Genomic DNA, 25,855 nt, shown 5'->3' on the forward strand with positions numbered 1-25,855 from the left:
ATTTGACCACTAGAAAATGATGCTGGTGAGAAAGTAATGGGGGACAAAGAAATGGCAGATGAACTTAATTGGTACTTAGCATCAGTCTTCACTGTGGAAGACACTAGTTGTGTGCCAGAGGTCCATGAGAGTCAGGGAGCAGGAGTGAGTGCCATTGCTATTACAAATGAAAAAGTGCTAGGCAAATTGAGAGGTCTTAAGGTGGATATGTCACCTGGACCAGATGGACTACATCCCAGAGTCCTGAAAGAGTTTGCTGAAGAGGGGTGGAGATAGGTGGAGGGGTGGGTAGTGCTGAGGAAGCAATGAGATTGTAGCAGTTCGGAAGAATGGGCAAAAACAATGCAAATGGAATACAGTCTTGGGAAACGTATGATAATGCATTTTGGTAAAAGGAACAATAGTGCAGACTATTATCTAAATGGAGAAAATGTCCAAACATGATAGGTGCAGAGGGACTTAGGAGTCCTTGTGCAAGACTCTCAGAAGGTTAATTTACAGGTTGAGTCTGTGCTAATGAAGGCAAATGCAATGTGGCATTTACTTCAAGGGGAATAGAATATAAAAGCAAGGAGTTAATGCTGAGTCTTTATAAGACACTAGTCAGGCTACACTTGGAGATTTGTCAACAGTTTTGGGCCCCATATCTCAGAAAGGATGCATTGTCATTGGAGAGAGTCCAGGGGAGGTTCACAAGGATAATTCCAGGAATGAAGGGGCTAACATATGAGGAGCATTTGGCAGCTTTGGGCCTGTACTCCCAGGAATTTAGAAGAATGCAGGGGGATCTCATTGAAACCTACCAAATGTTGAAAAGTCTAGATACGGTGGATGTGGACAGGATGTTTCCTATGGTGGGAGTATCCAGAACTAGAGGGCACAGCCTCAAAATTGAGGAGTGACCTTTTAGAATAGAAGTAAAGAGATTTTTTTAAAGTCAGAGAGTTGTGAGTCTTTGGAATGCTCTGCCACAGATTGTGGTGAAGGCCAAGTCCATGGGTATATTTAAGATGGAAGTTGATAGTTTCCTGATCAGTCAGGGTATCAAAGGATATGGCGAGAAGGCAGGTGTATGGGGTTGAGTGGAATCCAGGATCAGCCATGATGGAATGGCAGAGCAAACTCAATGGGCTGAATAGCCTAATTCTGCTCCTACATCTTATTGCTTTATGGTAACTTTCCCAAAACTCTGTAAGATTGATTAGACATAACCTACTATCATTCATAGAGCCATGTTGACTGTTCCTAATCAGTCCCTATCTATCCAAATGTTTACATAGCCAGTCCCTTAGGATACCTACGAATAATTTATCCACTACTGATGTCAAATACACTATAATTTCCTGGGTTATTCTCAGGATCTTTCTTAGCTACCCTCCAGTTCTCTGGTACCCCACCTATTGCTAAAGCCCCTGAAATTTCTGCACTAGCCTTTCGCAAGGTCCAAGGGAACACCTCGTCAAGCCTTGGGGATTTATCCACTCTAATTTGCTTCAAGACAGCAGACACCATGTCCTCTGTAACCTGTATACAGTCCATGACCTCACTGCTGTTCTGTCTTTCTTCTGTTGACTCTGCATTTGACTCTTGAGTAAATACAGATGCAAAACAATCTGTTTAAGATCTTCCCCTTCTCTTTCAGATCCATGCATAAATGACCACTCTGATCTTCCAGAGGACTAATTTTATCACTTGCTATCCTTTTGCTCTTAATATAGCTATAAAATCCCTTGAGATTTTCCTTCACCATGTCAGCAAGAGCATTTAACCATCCTGATTTACAAACTCAGTACTCTCAAAATTTCACTTTTGAAGGCCTCCCATGTACCATGCAATCCTTTGCCAGGAAACAACAATCAGAATCTTAACCTGAGGGCCAGGTTTTTGCCCATAACTATCTTGAAACTAATGGCATTGTAATCACTAGATGCAAAGTGTTCCCTTACACAAACTTCAATCTCCTGCCCTTTTTTATTCCCTAGTAGGAGATTGAGTATTACACTCACTATGGTTGGGACCTCTATGTATTGATTAAGGAAGCTTTCCTGAACACATTTGGCAAACTCTATCTCATCCAGCCTTTTTACAGTAAGGGAGTCGCAGTCATAATGTGGAAAATTAACCACCTACTATCACAACCTTATGTTTCTTGCAACTGTCTGCAACCTCTCTACAAATTTGCTCCTCTAAATCCACTGACTATTGGGTGGTCTATAATATAACCTCATTACTATGTTCATCCCTTTTCTTATTCCTCAGTTCCACCTATATAGCCTCAGTTTACTCTTTAGCACTTTACCGTTCTAATTCCTGTGCAGTCCTATGAATCAACCTTACTTCCGCAATTTACTCCCTAGACAATGCATGCTTCCACTCTTTGTGCTTCTGCATGTTATGGTTGCATTGGTTGGCACTGAAGCTTCAGAGAGACTGACCTTTCCTTTTTAACCAGGGTAAGCTTTTAGTGTGAAGGGAGGGCTGAAAGAGAAGTTGCTGATAAAAGAATTTGCAGTACATAGAGTGAATAATGGGTTTGTTACAATCCTCTAAGACTGCCATTTGTCATGACCATAATGCTTCTCCCTGCCTCTGATGATTGGCAACATTTTTTACATAGAGCAAGGAATGTGTGGGAGCCCTTGGCCTTTGTCAGTTACTGTGTGTCACTGATGTCTGCAGGCCTTTTGTTGCAAGAGGGAATGTGTGTTTATAATATTTTAGTGAGTGTTTAGCAATTTGGATCCATTTGTGTTTGTAGGTCAAACTGTTCCAGTCTAGCTGAGAGGTCATACACTTTATCTGGAAGATAGTACTTACAGTGATTCAATGTGTTCGAAGTACTGCACAGCCTTGTCAGTTAAGAGTTATTCAGGTCTTTAAACACATTGGTTATAACAGGCAAAATAACCATATCTTTTAAATTGCTTTGTCATTTCTTACTTAATGAAGTGCATACTTCCCTTTCTACAATAAAAACAATTTGTTTATGTGTAATGTTTTTAACAAAATGAAACATCCTGAAATCCTTAACAAACTTAGACAGTAAGTCACTGAAGGATCTAATGCAGCAAGAAATTAGGTCAAAAAGTTAGGTTTTAGGGTGCATCTTGGAGGGAGGTAAAAGAATGGAATTGCAGAGCTTAGGATTGATGCACCTTGGGCACAGCTGCAAGGAAGGTGAAGGAAATCAGAGGCACATAAAGTTGGAATTAGTGAAAAGGTTGTAAGTTTGTAGGGTTGGACAAAGTTATAAATGTAGAATCTGAAAAATGATGGTACATTTAAGGCACTTCCAGCCCTTTGAACTACGCCACCCCAGTAACCCCCGACAAACCCAATTAACCCTAACCTAATCATGGGACAATTTACAAAGGCCAATTAACCTACCAGGTACATCTTTGGACTGTGGGGGGAAAATGGAGGGCCTGGAGAAAATGCATGCATTCCACAGGGAGGATGTTCAGGGACTCCTTATGGAGTGGCGCCAGAATTGAACCCCAAACTTCAGAACACCTCAAGCTGTAATAGCGTCACACTAACTGCCATGCTATTGTGGTACTGTATTGTCAACATGAGTATGGGTATTTTAAAATCAAGATCTTGCAGGACTGGGAACATTTGTCAGTTAGGAACCAGCAGAGTGATAGAGTGCCAGGGTCATTTGTTATCTTTTCATTCATTGTTGGGCTGGATCTACAGACTAACCTTCCGATGCAGTGAGTGGTCTCAAGGACTTGGTGTTTAATCTGATCTGCTTTCCATATACTAAAAGTGCACGAGTGTATACCAACAATGGCTGGCATAAAGCTGAAGGGTCAGTGTATCCATTGAATACCTCTGGACTCAATGATGAATCCTGTTGAGGTTGGCAGGCTTATTATGTCCGTGTCTGGCCTCTGGTACATTCTGTGACTGGATGTCTGTACGTGGTGATGTGAGTTTATTCATTTATTTAGAGATACAACATGGCAACAAGCTCTTCCAGCCAACAGACCCATGCCACCAATTACATCGATGTGGCTAATTAACCTGCTAACCCATATGTCTTTGGAATGTGGGAGGAAACTGGAGCACCTGGAGGAAATCCACATGGTCATTGGGAGAATGTACAAGCTCTTTACAGACAGCACAGAATTGGACCCAGGTCACTAGTGCTATAACTGCCACACTACCATGCTGCCCTATTGTAATCTGATCCATTGTGCCTAAATCAAAATCACAAAGTAATAAACTATCAGAAATACAATGCATTATAAATTGTTGCATTTTGTATTAACATTGTTACCATGGGGAAGCCACTTAGTATAGCTTATAAATTAATATAGCTACTGTTATTTGAGATAGGTAGTTAAATTAACCCTGGTGAGTAGCTGGAGGGTAATGTGGGCTCTGTTGTTAATGGAATAATTTGTGATGTTGAGTAGTTGCTCCCTGTTTCAAATATTTAGATCATTATCTTCCTCAGATGCAGATTGTGATAATGAGGTTAATACTTCCACAAGTTCATGGAAGGTTTAGTGGCATGCCCAAGATTTAATGTTTTTTGGTCCTTGCAGAAAGTGAGATTATTCTAGTAGAATTGAATCAGGATTGGAATGGAAATCTCACTGATTGATAATTGTAAATGGATTTAAATCCATCATGCTAACTGTTATGAGACTTCTGTTTTCATTGTAATGTGAGCATATATATGTATGAATGCTTGGTTATTCCTAGTCACTATTTTCTCCCTCCCAGGTCATTTCCCAGCTGCGGATTCTAAGCAGGTCAATGACAGCAGGATGCAAATTTGACAGAGAAATTTGGTCCACTGAGTTATCTCCCATTCTTAACCTCTGGAAAAAACTTAACCAGGTAAGATGCTGTCCAAGTAAAAATCACTCGTACATCTGTTTAGTGCATGTATCTGTAGTGAAAAATATCTAGTTAATTAACCTAAATTTTCTCTGGAGTTTTTCATCAATGATCAGCAGACCCCAGAAAAATTATGAAAATTGCTACAAGAAGAAGGTTTCAAACGATTCAAAAGATGCACTGAGAACTCTACATGAAGTTCAGTAAAATATTTGATTTGGTTCCATATGGGTGACTAGTCCAAAAGTTTAGAGTCCTTGGGACATGGAATACAGAGCTGATACGGTGACAGGCAGAGGACGATGGTGAAGGGTTGTCTTTGTGGTTGGAAGCCTGTGATCAGTAGTACATCTCACAGGAATCAGTGATGAGAACTTACTGTTTGTCATTTTTTATAATGCTATGGATATGAATATTGGAGGAGTGGTTAATAAGTTTGCAGATGATATGTAAATTGGTAGTATTGTTGAGGATTAGTTGGTAAAATAGGCAGATCAGTAAAAAAAGTAGCATTTAACCCTGGTAAGTGTGAGGTAATACACTTTGGGAGGACTAATAAGGGTAGAACATAGACAATGAGTGGTGGAGCCTTAAGACATACTGAAGAACAGTGGGACCTTAGTGTAGAGAACTATTGATCCCTAAAGTTGGTAGCACTGGTAGAGAAGCTGTTAAAGAAACGGTACAGAATATTAGTTTTCAATAATCAGTCCTAGACTATAAGACCAGGAACATTATGTTACCAGTTTTATAAAATTTGGATAGGCCCCAGCTGGAGTATATGTGCAGTTCTAATTACCACCCTGTTGGATGAAAATGCACCAGAGAGGATGCAAAGGAGATACACCAGGAAATTGGTTGAAGGTCCCATGGGAGCCAAGGCAATTTGACAAATTGGGCGCAAAGTCAATAGGAGGCAGAGGGTGATGGTGGCTATGAAGACAGGTTGGCAAGAGATCAGAGGAAACTGAGGGGTGAGAGTGCGTATATGATTGATGTATTCAAAGTTATGAAGAGTACAAATTGGGTAGATAGCAGGAAACAATTCTCTAACCAGAGGTGCCAAAAACAGAAGGCAAAAGGATATAGGTTTAGAGTAAGGGGGAAGAGATTTTGGAGATTCTGAAGATATGTTTTCACCCATAGAATGGCTGGAATCAGGGACAAAGTACCTAAGTCAGTGGGGGAAGTAGGTATTTTCACAGTGCTTAATAAGTATTTAGGGAAGTACTTGAATTGTCAAGGCATAGAAAGCTAAGGACCAAGTCTTGTAAATGGGACCAGTGTGGATAGGTAAGAGATGAGGAGCATGGCTATGATGAAATGAAGGGCCTTTTCCCATGCTGTGTGGGTCTATGACTCTATCAACCTTAGCTGTAGTACCAAGTATTGTTTATTATAGATATTCTGATGTCTATTTGGTGTTCACTGGCAACCAAGATGGATAATATTTTGAATTATTACCTTCCTCTCCCTCTTAATAACACAGAATTGGCATGGCAAGTTTGAATTGGCAGAATTGCAACTGGTTCAGGAGCAGAAAGTATTCATAAAACTTAGTAGGTCAGAATTGTTCTGATGAAATTTCTTTGTCTTGAAGCACTAATGCATTTTTTCACTCCATGGATGCTGTCTAACTTAGAGTACTTCCTGAATTTTCTTATTTTTAATTTTATATTTCAAGCATCCATAGTTTGCTTTTCAAAAACAATTGATACCCTTGGTGTGAAGAAAAAGTCATTTAAAGAAAAGGAGTACCTTGCTTTCAATGTTGTTACTAATATTTTATTTGAAAACCTTAATCTCTTTCAAAGTTTAGAAAACAGTTTATTTTTTTCATCCCTGAAAAGAGACAGTGTAGGTTGAATTTGAAATTTGCATTCTGTCTTTGGAATTTGTGTATAATTTCTCAACATGCCCTCTGGCAGTTATAGCAATTTTTTTGTTCTTTAGTAAATGTTTTTATAGAAGCTCAATCATATAATGTGTATAAAAATTATGTTACAGGATGAAGCTTGTAGGCTTATTCTATCTTTTATAGATACAGCATTGACTGCCAGTGCAAAGGATAAAAATTACAGACTGAAACATTAGTGGGATACTGAAGTAAAAATTCAATGTGCTTTCTCTAATTCTGAGGCGACAATATTTATTGTCTTGCTTGTTTGGAAGCATATGGTGGAATGCTGGTTTATGTAATATTCCTAAAATATTCCTCCTTTAACTTCATGAGAATAAATTGAATCTATTCTTGTTTAAAAACTTAAATAGTGTATTGAAAACGAAAAATCAATGTAAATCTTTTATAGAATGGCAAGAGGAAGATTATCAATATTTTATTTTTTTTAAATTAATTTGATTTCTAACATCTACCATTTCCTTCTTAGGGCTCTCAGCTAATTCACCAAAAAATATCTCCTCCGAATGAGAAGCAGGGTTCTCCTATCCAGTCATTCATAGCTTTGGAACAATACAATGCCATACGGTTGGTGCAAAGTGTTCATCAGTCTCTGGCAGCATTGAGCAAAGTTATAAGAGGAACATCATTATTAACATCCTCAGTGCAGAAGCTGGCAAATGCACTGATGAATCAAGAGGTACCTTCTGAAAATTATGCTTTTATTTTATTATATATTTTGTATATGCGATGGCTCAGTCACTTGTAGGTGGCCTATTTAAATCTAAAGTATTTGGACCCAAATAAGCAATACTGCATAAGGCAGCATAGTTGTGCAGCTAGTAGAGCTATAGCCTTGCAACTCCAGTTCTATCATGACCTTTGGTGCTGTCTTTGTGGAATTTCCATTTTCCCCTTGTGACCCTGTGAGTATTCTCCACATAAATGGCAGACCCTGACACAGTTTGGCACCAGCAGCGTCGCAGGAGTTGCCAGTCAGCATTAAACTCACCGTAGGACTGTCTCAGGGACTCCAGCTCCAGATTTTTCCTCGGTTTACTCCCGAAGCCTTTGTCATGAGTGGGTATAGCCGCAAAGCAGCGGAGGTTTGAGATCAGAGATTTGCTTCTACTAGATGAGCTGCCAACCACAGCTGACAATCCTCATTTGCCCAAAGCGACTTGTTTTAAGAAGCCAGTAACGTACCTTTTCCTCTTCTCTTTTCAGTAGAAAATATTCTGCCGGGCATAGTAGCTAAGTTATAAGTGAAGAACAGGAGCTAGATTTGATTGTCAGAGGATATTTGAGACACACGGCACTGGGAGCATTTAATAGGTAGTGGGAGCTTGTCCCCACTGCCACTCCCCAGCTATAACAACCTTAAAGAAATGGATATTGGATTATAGTAAATGGGTGCTTCATGGTCAGTGCTGACTTGGTGGGATGAAGAGTCTGTTCCTGTGCGAAATGACTTTGCAACTTCAATATGGGTGCCATCTGCATGTCATGCTGTGCATATTGAAGCCTGCAACATCAGTACCTGCTGCTTTCCACTTTGATACAGAGATGAATTTTCTTTTCCTTAATTGAAAAGCCTGCTTCCTAATTTCCATAATTTGACATGGACCAGCGTATTGGAAGGAAATGCTAATAACTCCAATTTTAGATTAGAATCACACCAATAGACTGGTCCTGGACTTATTTTCCATCTGGCATAGTTTGCATTTTGTTGTTTGACTGTTTGTGGTTTTTGAATTGCTATATTTATGCTCTATTCTTGGTTGGTGTGGCTGTAACGAAACCCAATTTCCCTCGGGATCAATAAAGTATATCTATCTATCTATCTATCTACTTGGGGTCATTGTGACCATCATGGTTAGAAAGAGTCACAAATGCTTTGCTCCTCAAGATAAATGCTACCTAAATACTCCAGCAAGATCAGTCCTCACTTCCCCACTTCCTCTTTCCTTGCATGGTTGCTTGTCAGGTCTTCTCTCGCACAGTAGGGCCTCCCTGCCATGCAAGGGCTGAGGTGAAATGGCTATTGAAGCAGATATCTACTTGAGCTTCAGATACAGTGCTTTTTGTGTTACGTTGTTGGAAGTTGCCACCATCAGTTAATTCTGCTTTGAATTTGTCAAGGAAGAAGATCACATCACAAATAACTTCTAGGCAACGGCAAGCATCGTTCCCATGAATAATAGTTTTACTACAATGGACACATGTGCCTCCACCAAAAAGATACTAAAAAGGAGATTTTCTTGTTTTGATTATGTAGCTCATCCCAGCTCATGCAGGCCTTTTTAATCTAAGATTTAATTGTGAATATTTCATGGGAAGTTTGCCATAGGTGTGAAGGTCTTGTGCATCTTTTAATTTTGCAGTGTGAGATTACATTGATGTCTAGCATACCCAATGTAAAGAGACACGACCACTGGGACACCTTCCTTACTTCTGTCAAGTCATTGAATTTCTATAGTGATGCTGGCTTGCAACCTTGAGGTGTCAGAAGCAATTCTTTTGGATATTTCCTCCAGTCTAATCTAAACCTGCTGCAAAACTCATCAGCAAACTTTGGTATTTTGGAGCCTGCATTCTAATTTACAATCTTGTAGCATTTTAAATTTACTTAAACAGGTTCTTGCCCTAAGATCAACAGAACCTACATCAGTATCATCAGATGTGACATCAGATACAAACATTTAACAGCTTGCCATCCAGAACTTCCATACTCTGATACTGTAATTTCCAACATTGTAATGGTTGCTTGACAGCAATTTATTTACTCCCTGTGTTCTCTCTTGTCAGTGTGTAAGATGTTCTGAAGTTGTTCAGGAAATTATAATCTACTGTTACCTAGTTAAATGTTCACAAGAAAATTAGATTGTTCAATATAAAAATCAGATTTAATGCTATAGATGGAGAAACAATAAAAATAATAAACCATAACCCACAGGAACCATGTTTTATTAGAAATGAGTCACTATTTCTAAGGGCAAAGGGCTTAATTAAATAGGTGAGACTCGGGGGTTACAAAAGAGGAACAATGCAGCTGAATGCCTTTCTTGCATCTTGCAGTGTAAGTGTGATTTAATCTCAAGGGAATTTTATCCACTTTGCTTTAACATATTAATGATGAAAAGAAAATGTTACTGTACAGTCAGAACATATTTGTTTTATTCTGATTATTCTGACCACAATAATTTCTAATCAAATTGTGATAACTTAGCAATCCATTCATGTTTCTGAGTTTTCAATGTCACACCTCCAGAGCTTGAATGATGCGGTGAGAAGTTTTAAACTAGAGTGACAGGATAGATTTATCCATAGTTTTCATTTCCTTGTAGACGTACTCAGTCATCATTGTCTCTGCTGACTTTCTCTCCCCTTCCAGCATCATCTTCCAATACCTGGCTGACATCCTTCATGTACTGAACAAGCAATTCCTCTTCATGCAGATTACAGGCAACACTTTGAAATTTAGATTGTGATCTTGTTGGTTGTTTCATATGAATAGATTCCTGTCTATTCGGATCTCACACTCTTCTCTGTCACCAGTGTATTGATAATTATATCAATGCCTTTTCCTATACCAAACTGAGCTGTTGCAACTTGGTATTGTATTTCAAGATTGTAAATTATCACTTTACCCTTAGATGACTTTTATATTACAAAACTGTGCTCTCACTAGTGCGTCTCATTTCGTTTACTGTGACAGTGTCCAACTCTGTTCATGTTACACCTCATCCTGCTGCTCTTTAATATCATTGTTCCTTCTCAGTTTTACTGCTTCAATTAATTCCTGGTTGGCCTTACTATATACAGTGGATTCCAGTTATTTGGGAAAATAGCCAGGCTTCCCTTCATTTATTTGGGACATTATTCCACTTCGCTGGGACAGGAGACTGTTGCCGAACTTCCCAACTAGCATTAGTTGCATTCACTTGTATGGCCGTTAGACACTTCACCTTACTTAGAGTGAGCAGTTTTTAAATAGCATCAGTAGCATGTGTTTGTGTTCAAAAAGCTGTGATTTTTGTCACTGAATAGTTGCTGAGAAATAAACAGTCAGACAATTCAGAATTGTCTTGCTCACTGCTGTTTCAACCATTCAGGCTTGAAGATGCCTGAAAGATTTCACTACTTTTTTAAGTTAGGAACTATGAAGAATTTGAAAGTATGAGCAATCATTTTGAATGTTACAATGAAAATGAAGATTTGGAGGATGCAACCAGCAAAACATTGTACGAAGGCGGTCCATTATCTGCACTAGGTGTCTGCACTGATTTTGTTCGTTTACAGTCAAGCAAAAGAACACAGCAGTGTACACTGAATGAATTTCTCCATCGATAAATATTGGGACCTAATACACAGTTTTATGATGCTGTATTAGTATTAGTAATGTTCTAATTTGGTTTGTTTTCATTTAAATACATAATGTGTTACTCATTAAGCAGTAGTTAAAGTTTTTCAAACAACACACATAAAAGTTGCTGGTGAACGCAGCAGGCCAGGCAGCATCTCTAGGAAGAGGTACAGTCGACGTTTTGGGCCAAGACCCTGCGTCAGGACTAACTGAAAGAAAAGCTAGTAAGAGATTTGAGAGGGGGAGGGGGAGATCCGAAACGATTGGAGAAGACAGGAAGGGGAGGGATGGAGCCAAGAGCTGGACCAGTTCCATGAAACTTTGGCTAATTGGGGCATCTGCTTAATTGGGCTAAAATGTGTTGGTCCTAATGTGTCCAAATTAACCAGAATCCTCTGTGTTCCACAATATGCCTATCCAAACTCTTCATATGGCCCATTTATTAATCACATTTTTTGTAGTGGCTTAAATTGGCTCTCATTAAGCAATACCAATTCTCAGTATTATTTATGATTCTTTATGATTTTATCTGTCTTTTTAATCTCCTCCAACTCTGAAGACTTTCAATATCTGTGTTCTTATCCCGTTCTACCTTCTTTACCTTCTTTAATTGTTCTTTATTTGGTGGTGATACCTTCAGCTGCCAAAACTCTAAGCTGAGTATTTATTTCCTAAATATAATCACTTATTTTCTTTCTCTTATGATGCTTCTTACACCCAACCTCTTTGACTAAGCTGCTCTTATATCCCCTCATGTGGCATGGGAATAGTTCTGCAGTAAGGACAGTACATTAATGCAAGTTGCTGTTATTTGGAAACAAAATACTACAGAAGATAGAAATCTGTGTAAAACACTCATCAGATACAATTCTTTCAATTTAGTGTACCATTTTCACCAATTATTGTGTCTCCTATGTAAGTTGTTTGGATGACTGATTTGCCTAGTGCCTTTTTCAGTTGATCGCACAGAACACAGAATGTTACAGCACAGAAACAAGCCATTCCACCCATAATGTCAGTGCTAACCATGATGCCAAACTGCATGTGTGCCTTGCCTGTTTGTGCATCTGTCCAAATGCCTCTCCCTAGTTATCCTCTAGGTATTAATGTACTGTATATATTTGAAACCCCTTTTTCTCTGGGTGTCTCTGGAAAGCCGGCTCGTTAGCACCTTACTAACAGCCATTGGATCCCGTGGTGATAAACCCACCTTTCTCTAACTTCGTCTGTCTAGAGTGTATGCAACGTTGGTCTCGCCAACTCCATGTGGTTGGGATGCCTTGCCCACCCAAACCCTGGTTTGTGTCAATGCTGTGTGATTTACTGCCCCAAGAAATAACAGATTGTACACTGCTTTCAATTATAAAGTAGTAGATTTAATAATGTTAGTTTAAACAAACAGTTATTAAATGAAAGAAAAAAAAAACAAAAAAAAAAGCCCATTACTCTTAAACAGTCAAAGGTGCATTTAAGTTGGAGCTCATCTTGAACTTGTCTGTCACTCACGCGCAGGACCCTTAGTCTGCATAAGAGCATACACCACCTTCTGACTGTTGCTTGAAATCCATCTCAAACAAATGGTTCTCCCACAGGAGTATTGCTCCTTCCTCCTTGAAGCCATTCACCTGCACAAAACACCTTGTGCAACAGGGATGGCAACCTCAGCCATCTTTTTTTCTGTTTCCTTCCAGCTCCCACCAACAATGACCTCTCCCCCCAATTCTACCATCCTGATTGGCTGACACCACATTCCTATGTTGAATAACTAGCATCTTATCTCAACTCAAACCCAAACAAGCTGAAAACAGAACAGATTGCTCTTACAGAACTGCTAAAATGAAATACGTACAGCATAGCAGTAAAAATCTTAACCAGGGCGCTACATATAAAATACCAGGAGATTCTCTTTAATATAACCCACCAAGTACTTTTAATAGACACTATTATCCCTCTGATTCCCTGTTTAACTTCCCTCCTGCTTTCCACATATTTCTCAAAGGCCCTGTAAGTTTTCATCATTGAAATCCTTATATATGCTTCCTTTTTCATTTTGTCTTCATTGACAACATCTCTTACATTAAGGTCCCTGAACCTTGCCATCCTTATCTTTCTTGCTCACACAAATATTTTAGTCCTGAATTCTGACCAGCTGGCCTTCAATTGGCTCCCATATCATTAGTAGAGTAAAAGCAGATGTTTTCTACTTGCTGCCAACTTGCTCATCATTGCTGAGGTTGGGATTTTCCAAGGACGGCTGGTGCCAGATCTTATTACAGAATATATATATAAACGTGCATAAAAGAGCTGTATTTCAGAGATGAGATGACATGATCTTGTTGACATTTACCTATATGTGGCATTAATAAGCATTAGAACGTGGTACTTTGTTCAGCTGTGAATATGGATACATAGTGATTGAGAATTTAGACAAGAGAAGGTAAGAGTTCCTAAAGAGCAGGGGTACATGATCTAGGCAGCCGGTCAGGCTGTGCTATTGGAGAGAGAAGACTGTGCGATTATCATACCTGAAGTGCCTGGTCCATTCTGATACAGACAGGGAAGAAGTGAAAGGGTAGAACCGTGGAGGAAAAGACTTCTTTTCAGCACGCCAAAAGGACTGTTGCTTTCCCTGATGCCTGCTTACTCTGTCTCTACTATCACTCATCTTTTTATGCACTTTCTCATGCAGTTGCAACAGATGCAACTGCTGTCCTTTCACTTTCCTTCTCCACCATTTGGCAATTCAAGCATTTCTTCTATATGCAACATTCATTCATCAGAATTTCTTCATTTCAGTATGTTCCATTCGGTATGCATTGAGGAAACCAAATACTGATTTGATGACCTCTTCTCAAAACACTTGTATTCAGTCGGCAGAGGTAATCCTGAGCTTCCTGTTGCCTGATATTTTAATTCTTCATCCCACTGCCACTCAGATCAATCATTCTTTAACCTTTTGCACTAAAATAAACAATACCAAAGGCAGGCTAGAGGAACAACAACTCATCTTTCATCTGGGCACACTTAAGCCTTCTGGATTTGATACTGAATTCTACAAATTATGCTAACTTATTTTCTTTATTTCATAATCGGTCAAGTCATCTGTCTAAGATAATTGTTCAATTCTCTTTGTATTCACACAGCTTGACCTGCTACGCATGTTTTGCAACTTTGCATTCCTTTGCTTGTGTCCTTACTTGCTGTTCGCACGAACAACATTGATTTAAAAAGCAATGTCCTCTGCTTTGAAACAGTCCCTTAACAATAATATCAGCATTCCTTGAACACAAGCAAATAAATGTGACTTCTTTTCACTCTCATATAGCAAACAATCATAACCTCCCAGTTATGATCAATAACCATGACTTATAACTGATAAAGACAAACACAAATCCTTGAAGTAGAATAGTTCCTCATTTATCTCTCAGGACCTACTTCTGTGAGAAAGCCAGAAGTAGATAATTCAACATGTCAAATATCTTCATGCATTCAGTCAAGAATAAAAACTTTTACAAAGGATTCTGGTTAATTGGGGCAGGCAATTATTTGGAACAACTCTAAAAAATAACTAAAGCTAATTGAGAAAATGGCCAGATTGCTTTCGTTTATTTGGGACACTGTGCCACTGAATTGGAACAGCAAACTGTTGCTGAACTTCCTAACTAGCGCCAGTCATGTGCACTTGCGTATTTGTTAGAAACTACATCATGCTTAGAGCAAATAGGTTTTAAATAGCGTCAGTTACGTGTGTGTTCAAAAAGCAGTGAATTTTGTCACTGATAGTTGGCAAGAGACAAGCAGTAAAACAATTTATTACTGTTTTGCTCACTGTGGTTCCAAGCATTTGGGCTTGGAGATGTCAGAAACAGCTTGGAATGAAAATGAAATGATTTCACTTCTTCAACGAGTAGGAATTATGAAGAATTTGAAGGTATCGACAATCATCTTGAATATCACAATGAAAGTAAAGATTTGGAGGATGTAATCATTGGAAGTACTGTATGAAGGCAGTCCATTATCTTCGCTGATTTTCTTCATTTACAGTCAAAGGAACGCAGCAGCGTTCAATGGATAAATTCCTCCATCGATTACTATGAGGAAGTAAAACACAGTTTTTTTTAGTACTGTAGTCTGTCTGTCTGTCTAGGTACCACATCCGATGCAGACTTTAGTGACCATGGGTTTCCATATAGATCTATCCTTTGTTTTTTGGATGACTTCCATTTCCTCGATGTGTAGCCACCTGGCTATGTTTTTGATGTACATAAGCCAAGGTCTTCCTCTAGGTTTACTCCCCTCAATCTTTCCAGAGAGTATGAGTTTTTCTAGTTCATCTTTCCGCATGATGTGTCCTAGGAATCTGAGTTGTCTTTCTTTTATTGTTGGTATGAGTGATTGAACTGCTTGGGCTCTTCTGAGAACTTCTTCATTTGATGTGTGTGTGGTCCATGATATTTTTAACATTCTCCTGTAGAACCGTAATTCAGCTGCTTCTGGGCTCTTTTCCATTGCTGGAGAAATGGTCCAGCATTCACTTCCATAAGTCAGGATAGTCATAGTCATAGTCATAGTCATACTTTATTGATCCCGGGGGAAATTGGTTTTCGCTACAGTTGCTCCATAAATAATTAAATAGTAATAAAACCATAAATAATTAAATAGAAATATGTAAATTATGCCAAGAAATAAGTCCAGGACCAGCCTATTGGCTCAGAGTGTCTGACCCTCCAGGGGAGGAGTTGTAAAGTTTGATGGCCACAGGCAGGAATGACTTCCTATGACATTCTGTGTTGCAACTCAGTGGAATGAGTCTCTGGCTGAATGTACTCCTGTGCCCAACCAGTACATTATGTAGTGGATGGGAGACATTGTCCAAGATGGCATGCAACTTGGACAGCATCCTCTTTTCAGACACCACCATCAGAGAGTCCAGTTCCATCCCCACAACATCACTGAATAAATGTAGCACTGTAGTATTCTGTTTTTAGTGTACGTGCTCATCTTTCTGTCTGTTAATATTGTCTTCATTTTTTGGAAAGCTTCTTTCGCCATTGCTATTCTGTATTTGATATCTGTTTTGTACCTGCCATTACTTGTTATTAGGCTGCCAAGATATTTGAATTTGTTGACTTGTTTGATATTTGTATTTCTGATCTTGATTACACATTGTGGGATGTTTGTCTTTCTGGAGATGACCATGCTTTCTGTCTTAGTACTGTAGTAGTATTGGTAATATTCTAATTTGTTCTGTACTTCATTCAAATACATAAATTGTTACTATGCCAAATGGTTAATTACAGTAGCCACTTATTTGGACCAAAATATACTGGTTCCAATGTGTCCCAATTAGCAGGAATCTACTGTATATTATTCTTACTTCCTGATCAATGCAGCTAGTGATCAATTAGTTTAGTTAAATGCCATAAAATGTCTTTTGAAGTTATGTTATAATTTAGTCTCATTATCTGTGATTAATGGCTAGATTATGATGTTAAAAACAATTTAAATCTATAATTGTTGCCATTGTACTAATGAATTTCTCAAAATGTCATTTAATTAACAAGTTTATGTTTTGGTACAAATGATAGACCAGCATTGCATCTTTTGGAAAAGTCAAAGTGGTGCAGTGGCCTATTGTGAAACATATATTAGTTATTTAGTTCTTTTCGTGGCATTACTCACTAGGAGACTGTGCATTTTCATTTCAACAAAACCACAAAAATCATTGAAAATTACTTCTATATTTCAATTTTCATACTACTGAATAGTAGCTAATCAGTCCATTAAATGTATGCTGGTTCTCAGAGTAATCCCATTGACCAATTCATTTCTCTGTAATATATTATCTTATACATGCACTTTGATATTTCCTGATTCTACCCACAACAGCCAACACTGGGGTAATTCTACAGTGGCCAATTAACTTACCAGCCAACATACCTTTGGGATATGGTGGAACTAACTTACCAGCCAACACACCTTTGGGATATGGTGGAACCCAAAGCACCAAGGGTAAAGCCACACAGTCCTGGGAAGAACATACACTCAGTGGCTATTTTATTAGGTACACCTGTACACCTTATCATTGCAAATATCTAATCAGCCAATCATGTGACAGCAACTCGATGCATAAAAGGCATGCAGGTTTAGTCAAGGGGTTCAGTTATTGTTCAGACCCAAACATCAGAATGGGAAAAATAAGATCTAAGTGACGCTAACCATGGAATGATTGTTGGTGCCAGATGGGGTGGTTTGAGTATCTCAGAAACTGTTGATCTCCTGGGATTTGTACACACAACAACCTCTAGGTTTACAGAGAATTGTGTGGAAAAACAAAAAAAAAAATCCAGTGAGCAGCAGTTCTGTGGGCAAGAATCCCTTGTACATGGAAGAAGTCAGAGGAGAATGGCCAGAATGGTTCAAGCAAACAGGACGATGACAGTAGTTCCAATAACTATGTGTTACAAAAGAGCTTCTCTGAATTTATAACACATTGAATCTTGAAGTGGATGAGCTACCATAGCAGAGGACCACACTGGATTCCACACATGTGGCCACTTTATTCGGTACACTTCTGTACCTAATAAAGTGGCTACTCAGTGTACAAACTTCACACAGCATCTGAGATTAAATTTGAACATATTTATAATTGAAGCTGAGGCTTTCAGCTCTACAAGAAAGCCAAATATCATCTCCATAAAGCTATCAGGGATTCCTAGAGGGAAGGCCAGAGCAAGCTCAAGGCTCAATTCAAGCAGGCCGTTGCCAGGTGACTGTGATAAGGCCTAAAATGTCATCACATGCTATAAGCTGAAATCACCGGCGATTTCTAGCAATGCTGCATTTCTTCTGGATGAGCTCAGTGCTTTTGGCACTTATTTTGAACAGATAAACAAAGTTCCACCAAGGTACATCCTTAATCTCCCACTGTCTCTGTCCCATAATTGTCAGTTAGAGAAGTTGGATCTTTTTTCATGAAAGTAAATTTTCAGAAACTAGCTGGACTTGAGGAGTTCCTGGTCAAGTTCTGAAACTGTGCACCAATCAACTGGCCTCCGCTTTTGCTGACATCTTTACTTCTCACTTCAACAGTCTGCTGTCCCCATCTGCTTCAAGGAAAACTCCATCATTCTAGTTCCCAAGAAATGTAAAGTGTCCTGCTTCAATGACTACTGGCCAGTAGTTCTAAACCGCTCCCATAAGTGCTTTGAGAGGCTGGTAACAACCCACATCAAATCTTCCTGCCCACACATTCTAGACCTCCTGAAATTTGCATAAAGGAAAAATAGGTCTACTAGACTACTGTCTCTCTTGCACTACATTTAGTTCTGAATCACCTCAACAATAAGAATACAGATGTCAGAATGTTATTCGTTGATTACAACTCAGCCTTCGACATTATAATAGCAAATAAGGTTATCTCTGAAATCTTTGACCTAGGCCTTCGAACCTACATTTGTAACTTAACTTACTCTACCTTAGATTGCACTACAATCTTTGCATCATTTTGTTGTTCTGCGTTCATCACTGTATTTATTTTTACCATGTACACTGTTTACTCTGTTTTCTCTATGAGCAAGGAATTTCATTGCTCCCTCGTGCATATGACAATAAACTAATTTGATCTGATTTGATCTGGAGTTGCAATACGTGAAATAGCACCGTTGCCCTGTGAAACATGTAAAAGCTTCTCATATTTAGATGACGAAGATACATATTTTCATTTTTGTTAGGTGAGAAATAGGTGATAAAACTTTCTTTCTTAATTTGTCCCTCACATTCTGTAAAGAATCAGTTAAGAACAATCTTCAAAATATTTTTACCTGTCACATATCTTATACTACTGTTATACTAATATTTTGTAAAATTCCAAGGCAGCCTATTGTAAAATTGTAATGAACAGAAAGATCTAATATAGTATTGTAATAATTCCTCAGATTTCTTTGTGTCTCAGATAAAGTCTTTGTTGTACTGAATACTGTTTCATATTCATATATAGTTCCAAAATGAACAAATTCCTGTATCTGTTGTTAATCACCTACTGTTCTTAAGCAACACTCATAGAAATTAAAGAGAATATATCAGTGTAAGGAAAGGAGGAAGGATAAATTGATAGCGAAATAGTGATCGTGATAAGAATGAAATGTTTTGTTTTGTTGGAGTGAAATTGATGTTTGTTGGAAGCTTGTAATAGGCTTGTAAATCATTTGGCCGTTTTGTATTCTCATTAAAAACAGTGGAAAAGAAAATCAGCTGTGGTGAGGGGGAGTCTAGAAGAAAAATGTTAGCGTTAGCAATGGTGTCTTTGAATGTCATGGAATGTCTATAAAATCCTTCAAATGGAAAATCTACCCATTATAGCCTTTATGTTATCAGGTACCAACAGCAAAATGGTTGTTCAACTACCCTGTGAAATGGCTTAGTGAGTTGTTCATTATCTGGACAGTACTGGAATGACAACGAGTGCCAGCATTGCCAACATTTAATGAACGAAAAGAGACATAAAAGGGGCTGGCAATTTATAATTGGTCCTTTTGGACTTAAGATCAATTCACTCATTATCTCAGCTTATAATTTTTTTTTAGTTTATCTACAATAAGCTTTCAAGAAGTAGGCTGGGGATATGCCAGACATGGAATAAATATTTCAGCTTTATCATGTGGAGACTTAAATTCTAATTCTTAAAATTTTATCTGCACAGTGTCCTTTGAGCTGGCAGGACAAGTGGCAGGGACCTGAAGATCCCATGCAATACCTCCGAGGATTGGTAGCTCGTGCTCTTGCAATACAGGTAAATATGGATGTTTAAGGCAAACTAAAAGCTTTGAAGAATTTCTTGGAAACAGATGGGCATATATTATAAATATTGAAAGCTGATTCATGCACATCAAATGAACAGCATGTGTAGCCTCCAAGGAGTAAACACATTGCATATTTCCTTCAGTTTTGGCTTACATTCTTTGTGCTAATCATTAAAAAATCATTACTTTCAAATTAGTTCACAGGTTTAGTGAAGAGTTGCCATAATTTTTCTTCACCTCATTAGACTCTGGTTTACATTGTTACAAGGCAAATGGTTACATGTTCAAAAGTTGAATTTAGAAAGCTGCTGAAATATCAATTGTGTGTGTGTGTTAGGTGATTTTTTTAAATCTCCAAAACAGAAGTGTACATTTTGGATCATTTTTGAACTACAAGATACTAAAATCAAAATGACTGTTTCAGGGAGTGCTACAAGATTGAGCAGTTTATCCTGTGTGATTGTCACACTACATTAGGATAAAGTTGAATATTTTACTCTCTGGCTGTTGACTAATCTCTTAGTTCAGTTTGTTTAGTATTACCTGTCTTTTTGCTTTTGTCACCCATACCATCACTCAGAATTTTCTGTTCTTCCAAATATGCCTTAATTTGAATCCTCCCATCTGTGGCCCACTGTAGCCAGTAGTAGCTTATGATGTTGTGTTCCATTTTTTTAATCTCCTTAAACCATTCTCTTCCATAGGAATCTTTAAAGGCATTCTCATTAACCCAACTTTTCGTTCTCCTGCCTATGATTCAACGTCCATTTTGATTTGGCTAAATGACTGTGAAGGGGCTTGGATGATTTTAATTGTTGAAGATGCTACACTGAAAATGCTTGTTTCAACAGATCTACTCTATTACAGTCACTTTAAATAACAGATGAAGGATTTCTAATTGTCTCTTGAGTAACACACACAGAATGCTGGAGGAACTCAGCAGGTCAGGCAGCACCTATGGAGAGGAATAAAGGGTCGATGTTTCGGCCTGAGACCCTTCATCAGCACTGGCTCAGCAGTTAATGTTCCTGTCTTACACCACCAAGGACCTGGTTTCAATATTGATCTCAATTACTGTTCTTGAGGAGGAAGTTCTTTCTCTATGTGTTTCTCCATATGCCCTGTCTCCTCCCACAAACCAAAGATGTGGGTTAACTAAATACTGTAAATTTATGGAAAACAGAGAATCAGATGCCTGCCAGTGAATATGTATGACAGAGATTGACACACAGAGAAGTAAGGTGAAGGTGAAGTGGGATTAATGGGATTTCTCCCCAGGAAGCCAGTGTGGAGCAGAAGTCTCTGTCATTTCAAGTACAAGACAAGATATAGATCTCAGAAGTCAGTGGAGCTGTTGCACTTTTTGAAAGAGATTTTGATCACATTTCACATTTTCTTTTATCTGTCTACCCTAGTAATCTTTTCTCTTGCCATACTTCGAACTAAGCTCCTGAAAAAACCTACTATTCCAATGTTTGTGAACAATCTGGCTTTCTGACTGAGTGTAACAAAGTCATCTTGCTGCAATTATTGGCTTCTGAGAAAACACTGATTTTGGTTGTTTATCCTTCCTGTAAAGTTGGAGGATTTTAGACCATTAGACCATAAGAAATTAGACCATTTGATCCATCAAGTCTGCTCCACCCTTTCATCATAGCTGATCCATTTCTTCTGTCAGCCCCAACCTCTTGCCTCCTCCCATATCCCTTCATACCCTGACCAATCAGGAATCTGCCAGCCTCTGCCTTAAATATACAAAAAGACTTGGCCTCCACAGCTGCCTGTGGCAACAAATTTCACAGATTCACCACTCTCTGGCTGAAGAAATTCCTCCTCATCTCCATTCTAAAAGGATGCTCCTCTATTTTGAGGCTGTGTCCTATGGTTTTGGACTCTCCCACCATAGGAAACATCCTCTCCATATCCACTCTATCAGTTTCTTTCACCATTTGATAAGTTTCAATTATGTCACCCCTCATTTTATGGGGGAGTATTGGTGATATCTTTCTAGGGTCATAAAAAGAACTTTTGGCATCTTAGCCTTCATAAATCAAAGTATTGAGTACATGAGTTGGGATGTTATGTTGACATTGTATAAGGCATTCATGATGACTAATTTGTGTACAGTTCTGGTCACCTATGTATAGGAAAGATATCAATAAGATTGAATGAGTGCGGATAAAATTTACAAAGATGTCAGAACTTGAGGACCTGAGTTGTAGGAAAAGGCTGAATGAGTTAGGAGTTTATTCCCTCGAACATAGGAGAAAAAGTGGAGATTGGATAGAGGTATACAAAACTATGAGGAGCATAGACAGGGTAAATGTGAACAGGCATTTTTCACTGAGGCTGGGTGAGATTGGAACAAGAAGTCATAGCTTAAAGGTGAAAGATGAAATATTTAAGGGGAACAAGGCCCTTTTTCTTGTGGATGTTAAATATATATCTTATAATCTACAGTGAATGGTTCACTTTGATGCTGCTTTGTTTAATGCTAGTCTTCCCTGAGATTGGGTCTGTTGTAGACCCATTGGTTAGCCCCATTATTTGTCAATGAAAAGTGTACATTTCTGTTTTATCATATCTATGTCAGTGACTTCTTGCTAAGTAACATGTCTGAAGTTAACTATGATAGCCTAGAAATTCCACTACATAATTCTAATAGAGTAATGGCATTACAAAATTGAAAGTTGCATGAAAATTTTGTACATTTTCATTAGGCCAGTTCCAGGGATAATGTGTTTGCCTAATGAGGAGAGATTGAATAGATTTGATGTATTATTTCTAAAGTACAGAAGAATGGGAAGAGGTATCATTGAAACTCAGAGCATTCTTATATGGCTTGACAGGATGAATGCAGGGAGGATGCTTCCCGTATTGGAAAAGACCAAAACCAGTGGTCCTGGTCTATGAATGTGTGGTAGGATATTTGGAGTGGAGCATTTTTACTGTAAGGAGCAATCTCAATCTGAACACTAATTGAGTTAATTTAAAATAGAGGTTCTCTAATTTAGATTTCTTGATGTTTCCAGTTACTAACATGGTTAGAGCTTTGGTTGATTGGTAGGAGGCAGTGAGTGGGAATAAAAGGATACTTGTCTGGTTGGCTGTCAGTGACTAGTGGTGTTTTGCAGGGGTCGGTGTTGGGACCACTTTTTATGCTGTACATTAGTGATTTAGATGATAAAACAGATGGCTTTGTTGCCAAGTTTGCAGCTGATACAAAGATTGGTGGAGGGGCAGGTAGTGTTGAGGAAATGGGTAAGCTGCAGAAGGACTTAGACAGATTAGGAGAATGGGCAAAAAAGTGGCAAATGAAATACAGGTTTCCCCCGCCATCCGAAGGTGGAGCGTTCCTATGAAACGGTTCGTAAGCCGGAATGTCGTAAAGCGAAGAAGCAATTACCACTTATTTATATGAGAAAATTTTGTGAGCGTTCGCAGACCCAAAAATAACCTACCAAATCATGCCAAATAACACATAAAACCTAAAATAACAGTAACATATAGTAAAAGCAGGAATGATATGATAAATACACAGCCAATATAAAGTAGAAATACTTCTCCGCAACGATTGCCTGCACATATCTCCGTAGCGAAAATTTCACGCAAGCACTCTCGGCAGAAAATCTCATGCAAGCGCTGTTGGCATAAACGCGCTCTCCAGTAACCTTTAAAACTATGAAGCTGCCAAATCTACCAAATAACACGTAAAAATACACAGCTTATATAAAGTAGAATTAATGTATGTACAGTGTAGTATCACCTACCGGAATTGGGAAGACAGTGCCGAGCACACTGATGATGGTGTGTTAGACTGAGTCATCGCAGGTTGGGGTGGTGCAGTGGCCCCACCCTCCGGGCCACCGACCCGATACCAATCCGCGAAGAACGCAGCAGTAGCCGGGAGGCACACAGCACATCTTTAAGAAAAAAGCTGAAATAAACATGCTAATTAATTAGGTGCTGCCCAGCACGAAAGTGTCGGCGCAGATCAGAGGCGATTGCCGATTGCATCGCCTCTGATCTGGGCCGACAATTACATGCTAGGTGGCACCTAATTAATTAGCACGTTTATTTCGGCTTTTTTCTTAAAGATGTGCTGTGTGCCTCCCGGCTACCGCTGCATTCTCCGCGAATCGGTACAGTACCTGTCCAGGGCCCGGGGGTTGGGGTGGTGGGACATGGGGGTGTCATCTCATTGTCGATCAGGGCAGGCAGCTCATCCTCTCATATGACTGCCTGCCTCGATGTCGAAGGTCGAGGTTCGTCATCTGCTGTGGCTGATGTGGAAGGCTTGCTTGACTGCTGAGCCTTGCACATTTTTCTATCACACAGTTCTTTGTAAGCACTCAAACCATCTTGCAAATATCCCCTAAACCTACGTACGCTTTCAAAATTAAAGACGTACTTTATCATTGCAGCGAAAATCTCACGCAGCTGCTTCACTTTCGCTACTGCGTTCGGTTTCGATTGTTATCCTTTCCTCTTCCAATTGCATCAGCTCTTCATCTATCAGTTCTTGGTCATGGGAAGCGAAAATCTCTTCAACATCATCTTCATCAGCTTCCACAAGCCAAACTCACTTTGTCCTTGCTTCGTTCACCACCGAAATGCTTAATTATGTCTAGTTTTATGCTAAGTGTAACACCCTTACAAGCTCTTTCAGGCTTTTCCGACACCTTAGAACTCATCTTGCAAACGGCTGCTCAATGCAACGTGTTTAAGCAATGCCGTTCCGAATCCGGGGGAGATCGGCTGCTCGGGGCGCGCGCTGCCTTTCTTCATAACAGTGAAAACACCTCCTGAAAGCGAAAGCAGGGTACTAATGTAGGTCTTTCGTAACAGTGAGGTTTCGTAAAGTGAACTTTTGAAAATCGGGGGACACCTGTACAATGTTGGAAAATGCATGGTCATGCACTTTGGTAGTAGAAATAAATATGCAGACTACTTTGCAAACAGGGAGAAAATCCACAAATCAGATACGCAAAGGGTCTTGGGAGCCCTTGTGCAGAACGTCCTAAACATTAACTTGCAGTTTGAGTTGGTGGTGAGGAAATCAAATGTAATGTTAGCATTCATTTTAAGAGGTCTTGAATACAAGAGCAGGGATGTGATGCCTGATGCTTTATAAGGCACTGGTGAGGCCTCACCTTGAGTATTGTGAACAGTTTTAGGCTTCTCGTCTAAGAAAAGATTTGGTGGCATTGGAGTGAGTCCAGAGGCAGTTCACAAAGATGATCCTGGGGATGAAAGGGTTATCATATGAGAGAAGTTTGATGGCTCTGGGTCTGTACTCGCTGGAAGTTAGAATATTGAAAGGCCTAGACAAAATAGATGTGGAAAAATTGTTTCCCATGGTGGGGGACTCTAGGATAGAGGCCACACCGCCCTTAGGATAAAGGGGCGTCCATTTAAAACAGAGATGCAGATAAATTTCTTTAGCCAGAGCGTGGCGAATTTTTGGAATTTGTTACCACAGGCAGATGTGGAGGCCAAGTCATTGGGTGTATTTAAAGCAGAGATTGATAGGTTCTTGATTGGACATGGCATCAAAGGTTACAGGAGAGGGCCAGGGAATGGGGTTGAGGAGGGAACAGACTTAATATGCCAAATAGTCTATCTTTGCTCCTACGTCATATGGTCTTTATATTAAGGGAAGTGCAGAAAGATGATCGGCTATGATTGTGATGAATGATGGTATGGGTTTTAAAGGGCCATGTTGTCTATACCTGTTCCTATTTCTTATGTATTGGGTGTCAGTGTTATCACTTGTAATATTATATGTTCCTTCTTGTGCAAAACTTTCATATCTGTTTGTGCTGCTTTCTTTGCATCAGACCAATCCAAACGATGCAAACCATTGTGCAACTTTTACATCAGCATGATTTTCAACTATATTGATCTGATAAATGACAGCCACTGTTCATTCACAAC

The 25,855-nt window shown here is 39.1% G+C and overlaps 1 protein-coding gene across 3 annotated transcripts in view; it reads left to right on the top strand.

Annotated features, from left to right (window-relative positions):
• Window positions 1-25,855, top strand: part of dync2h1 (dynein cytoplasmic 2 heavy chain 1) — a 493,185-nt gene that overhangs the window by 410,323 nt on the left and 57,007 nt on the right. For all 3 annotated transcript variants that reach the window (XM_063054085.1, XM_063054084.1, XM_063054086.1), the window contains 3 exons: window positions 4,738-4,854; window positions 7,242-7,451; window positions 19,819-19,908. In XM_063054085.1, coding sequence (XP_062910155.1) covers window positions 4,738-4,854; window positions 7,242-7,451; window positions 19,819-19,908 — 417 coding nt within the window. The remainder of the gene's footprint in view (window positions 1-4,737; window positions 4,855-7,241; window positions 7,452-19,818; window positions 19,909-25,855) is intronic.

This window comes from Mobula hypostoma, chromosome 7 (assembly GCF_963921235.1).
Source record: "Mobula hypostoma chromosome 7, sMobHyp1.1, whole genome shotgun sequence".
Lineage (NCBI taxonomy): Eukaryota > Metazoa > Chordata > Chondrichthyes > Myliobatiformes > Myliobatidae > Mobula > Mobula hypostoma.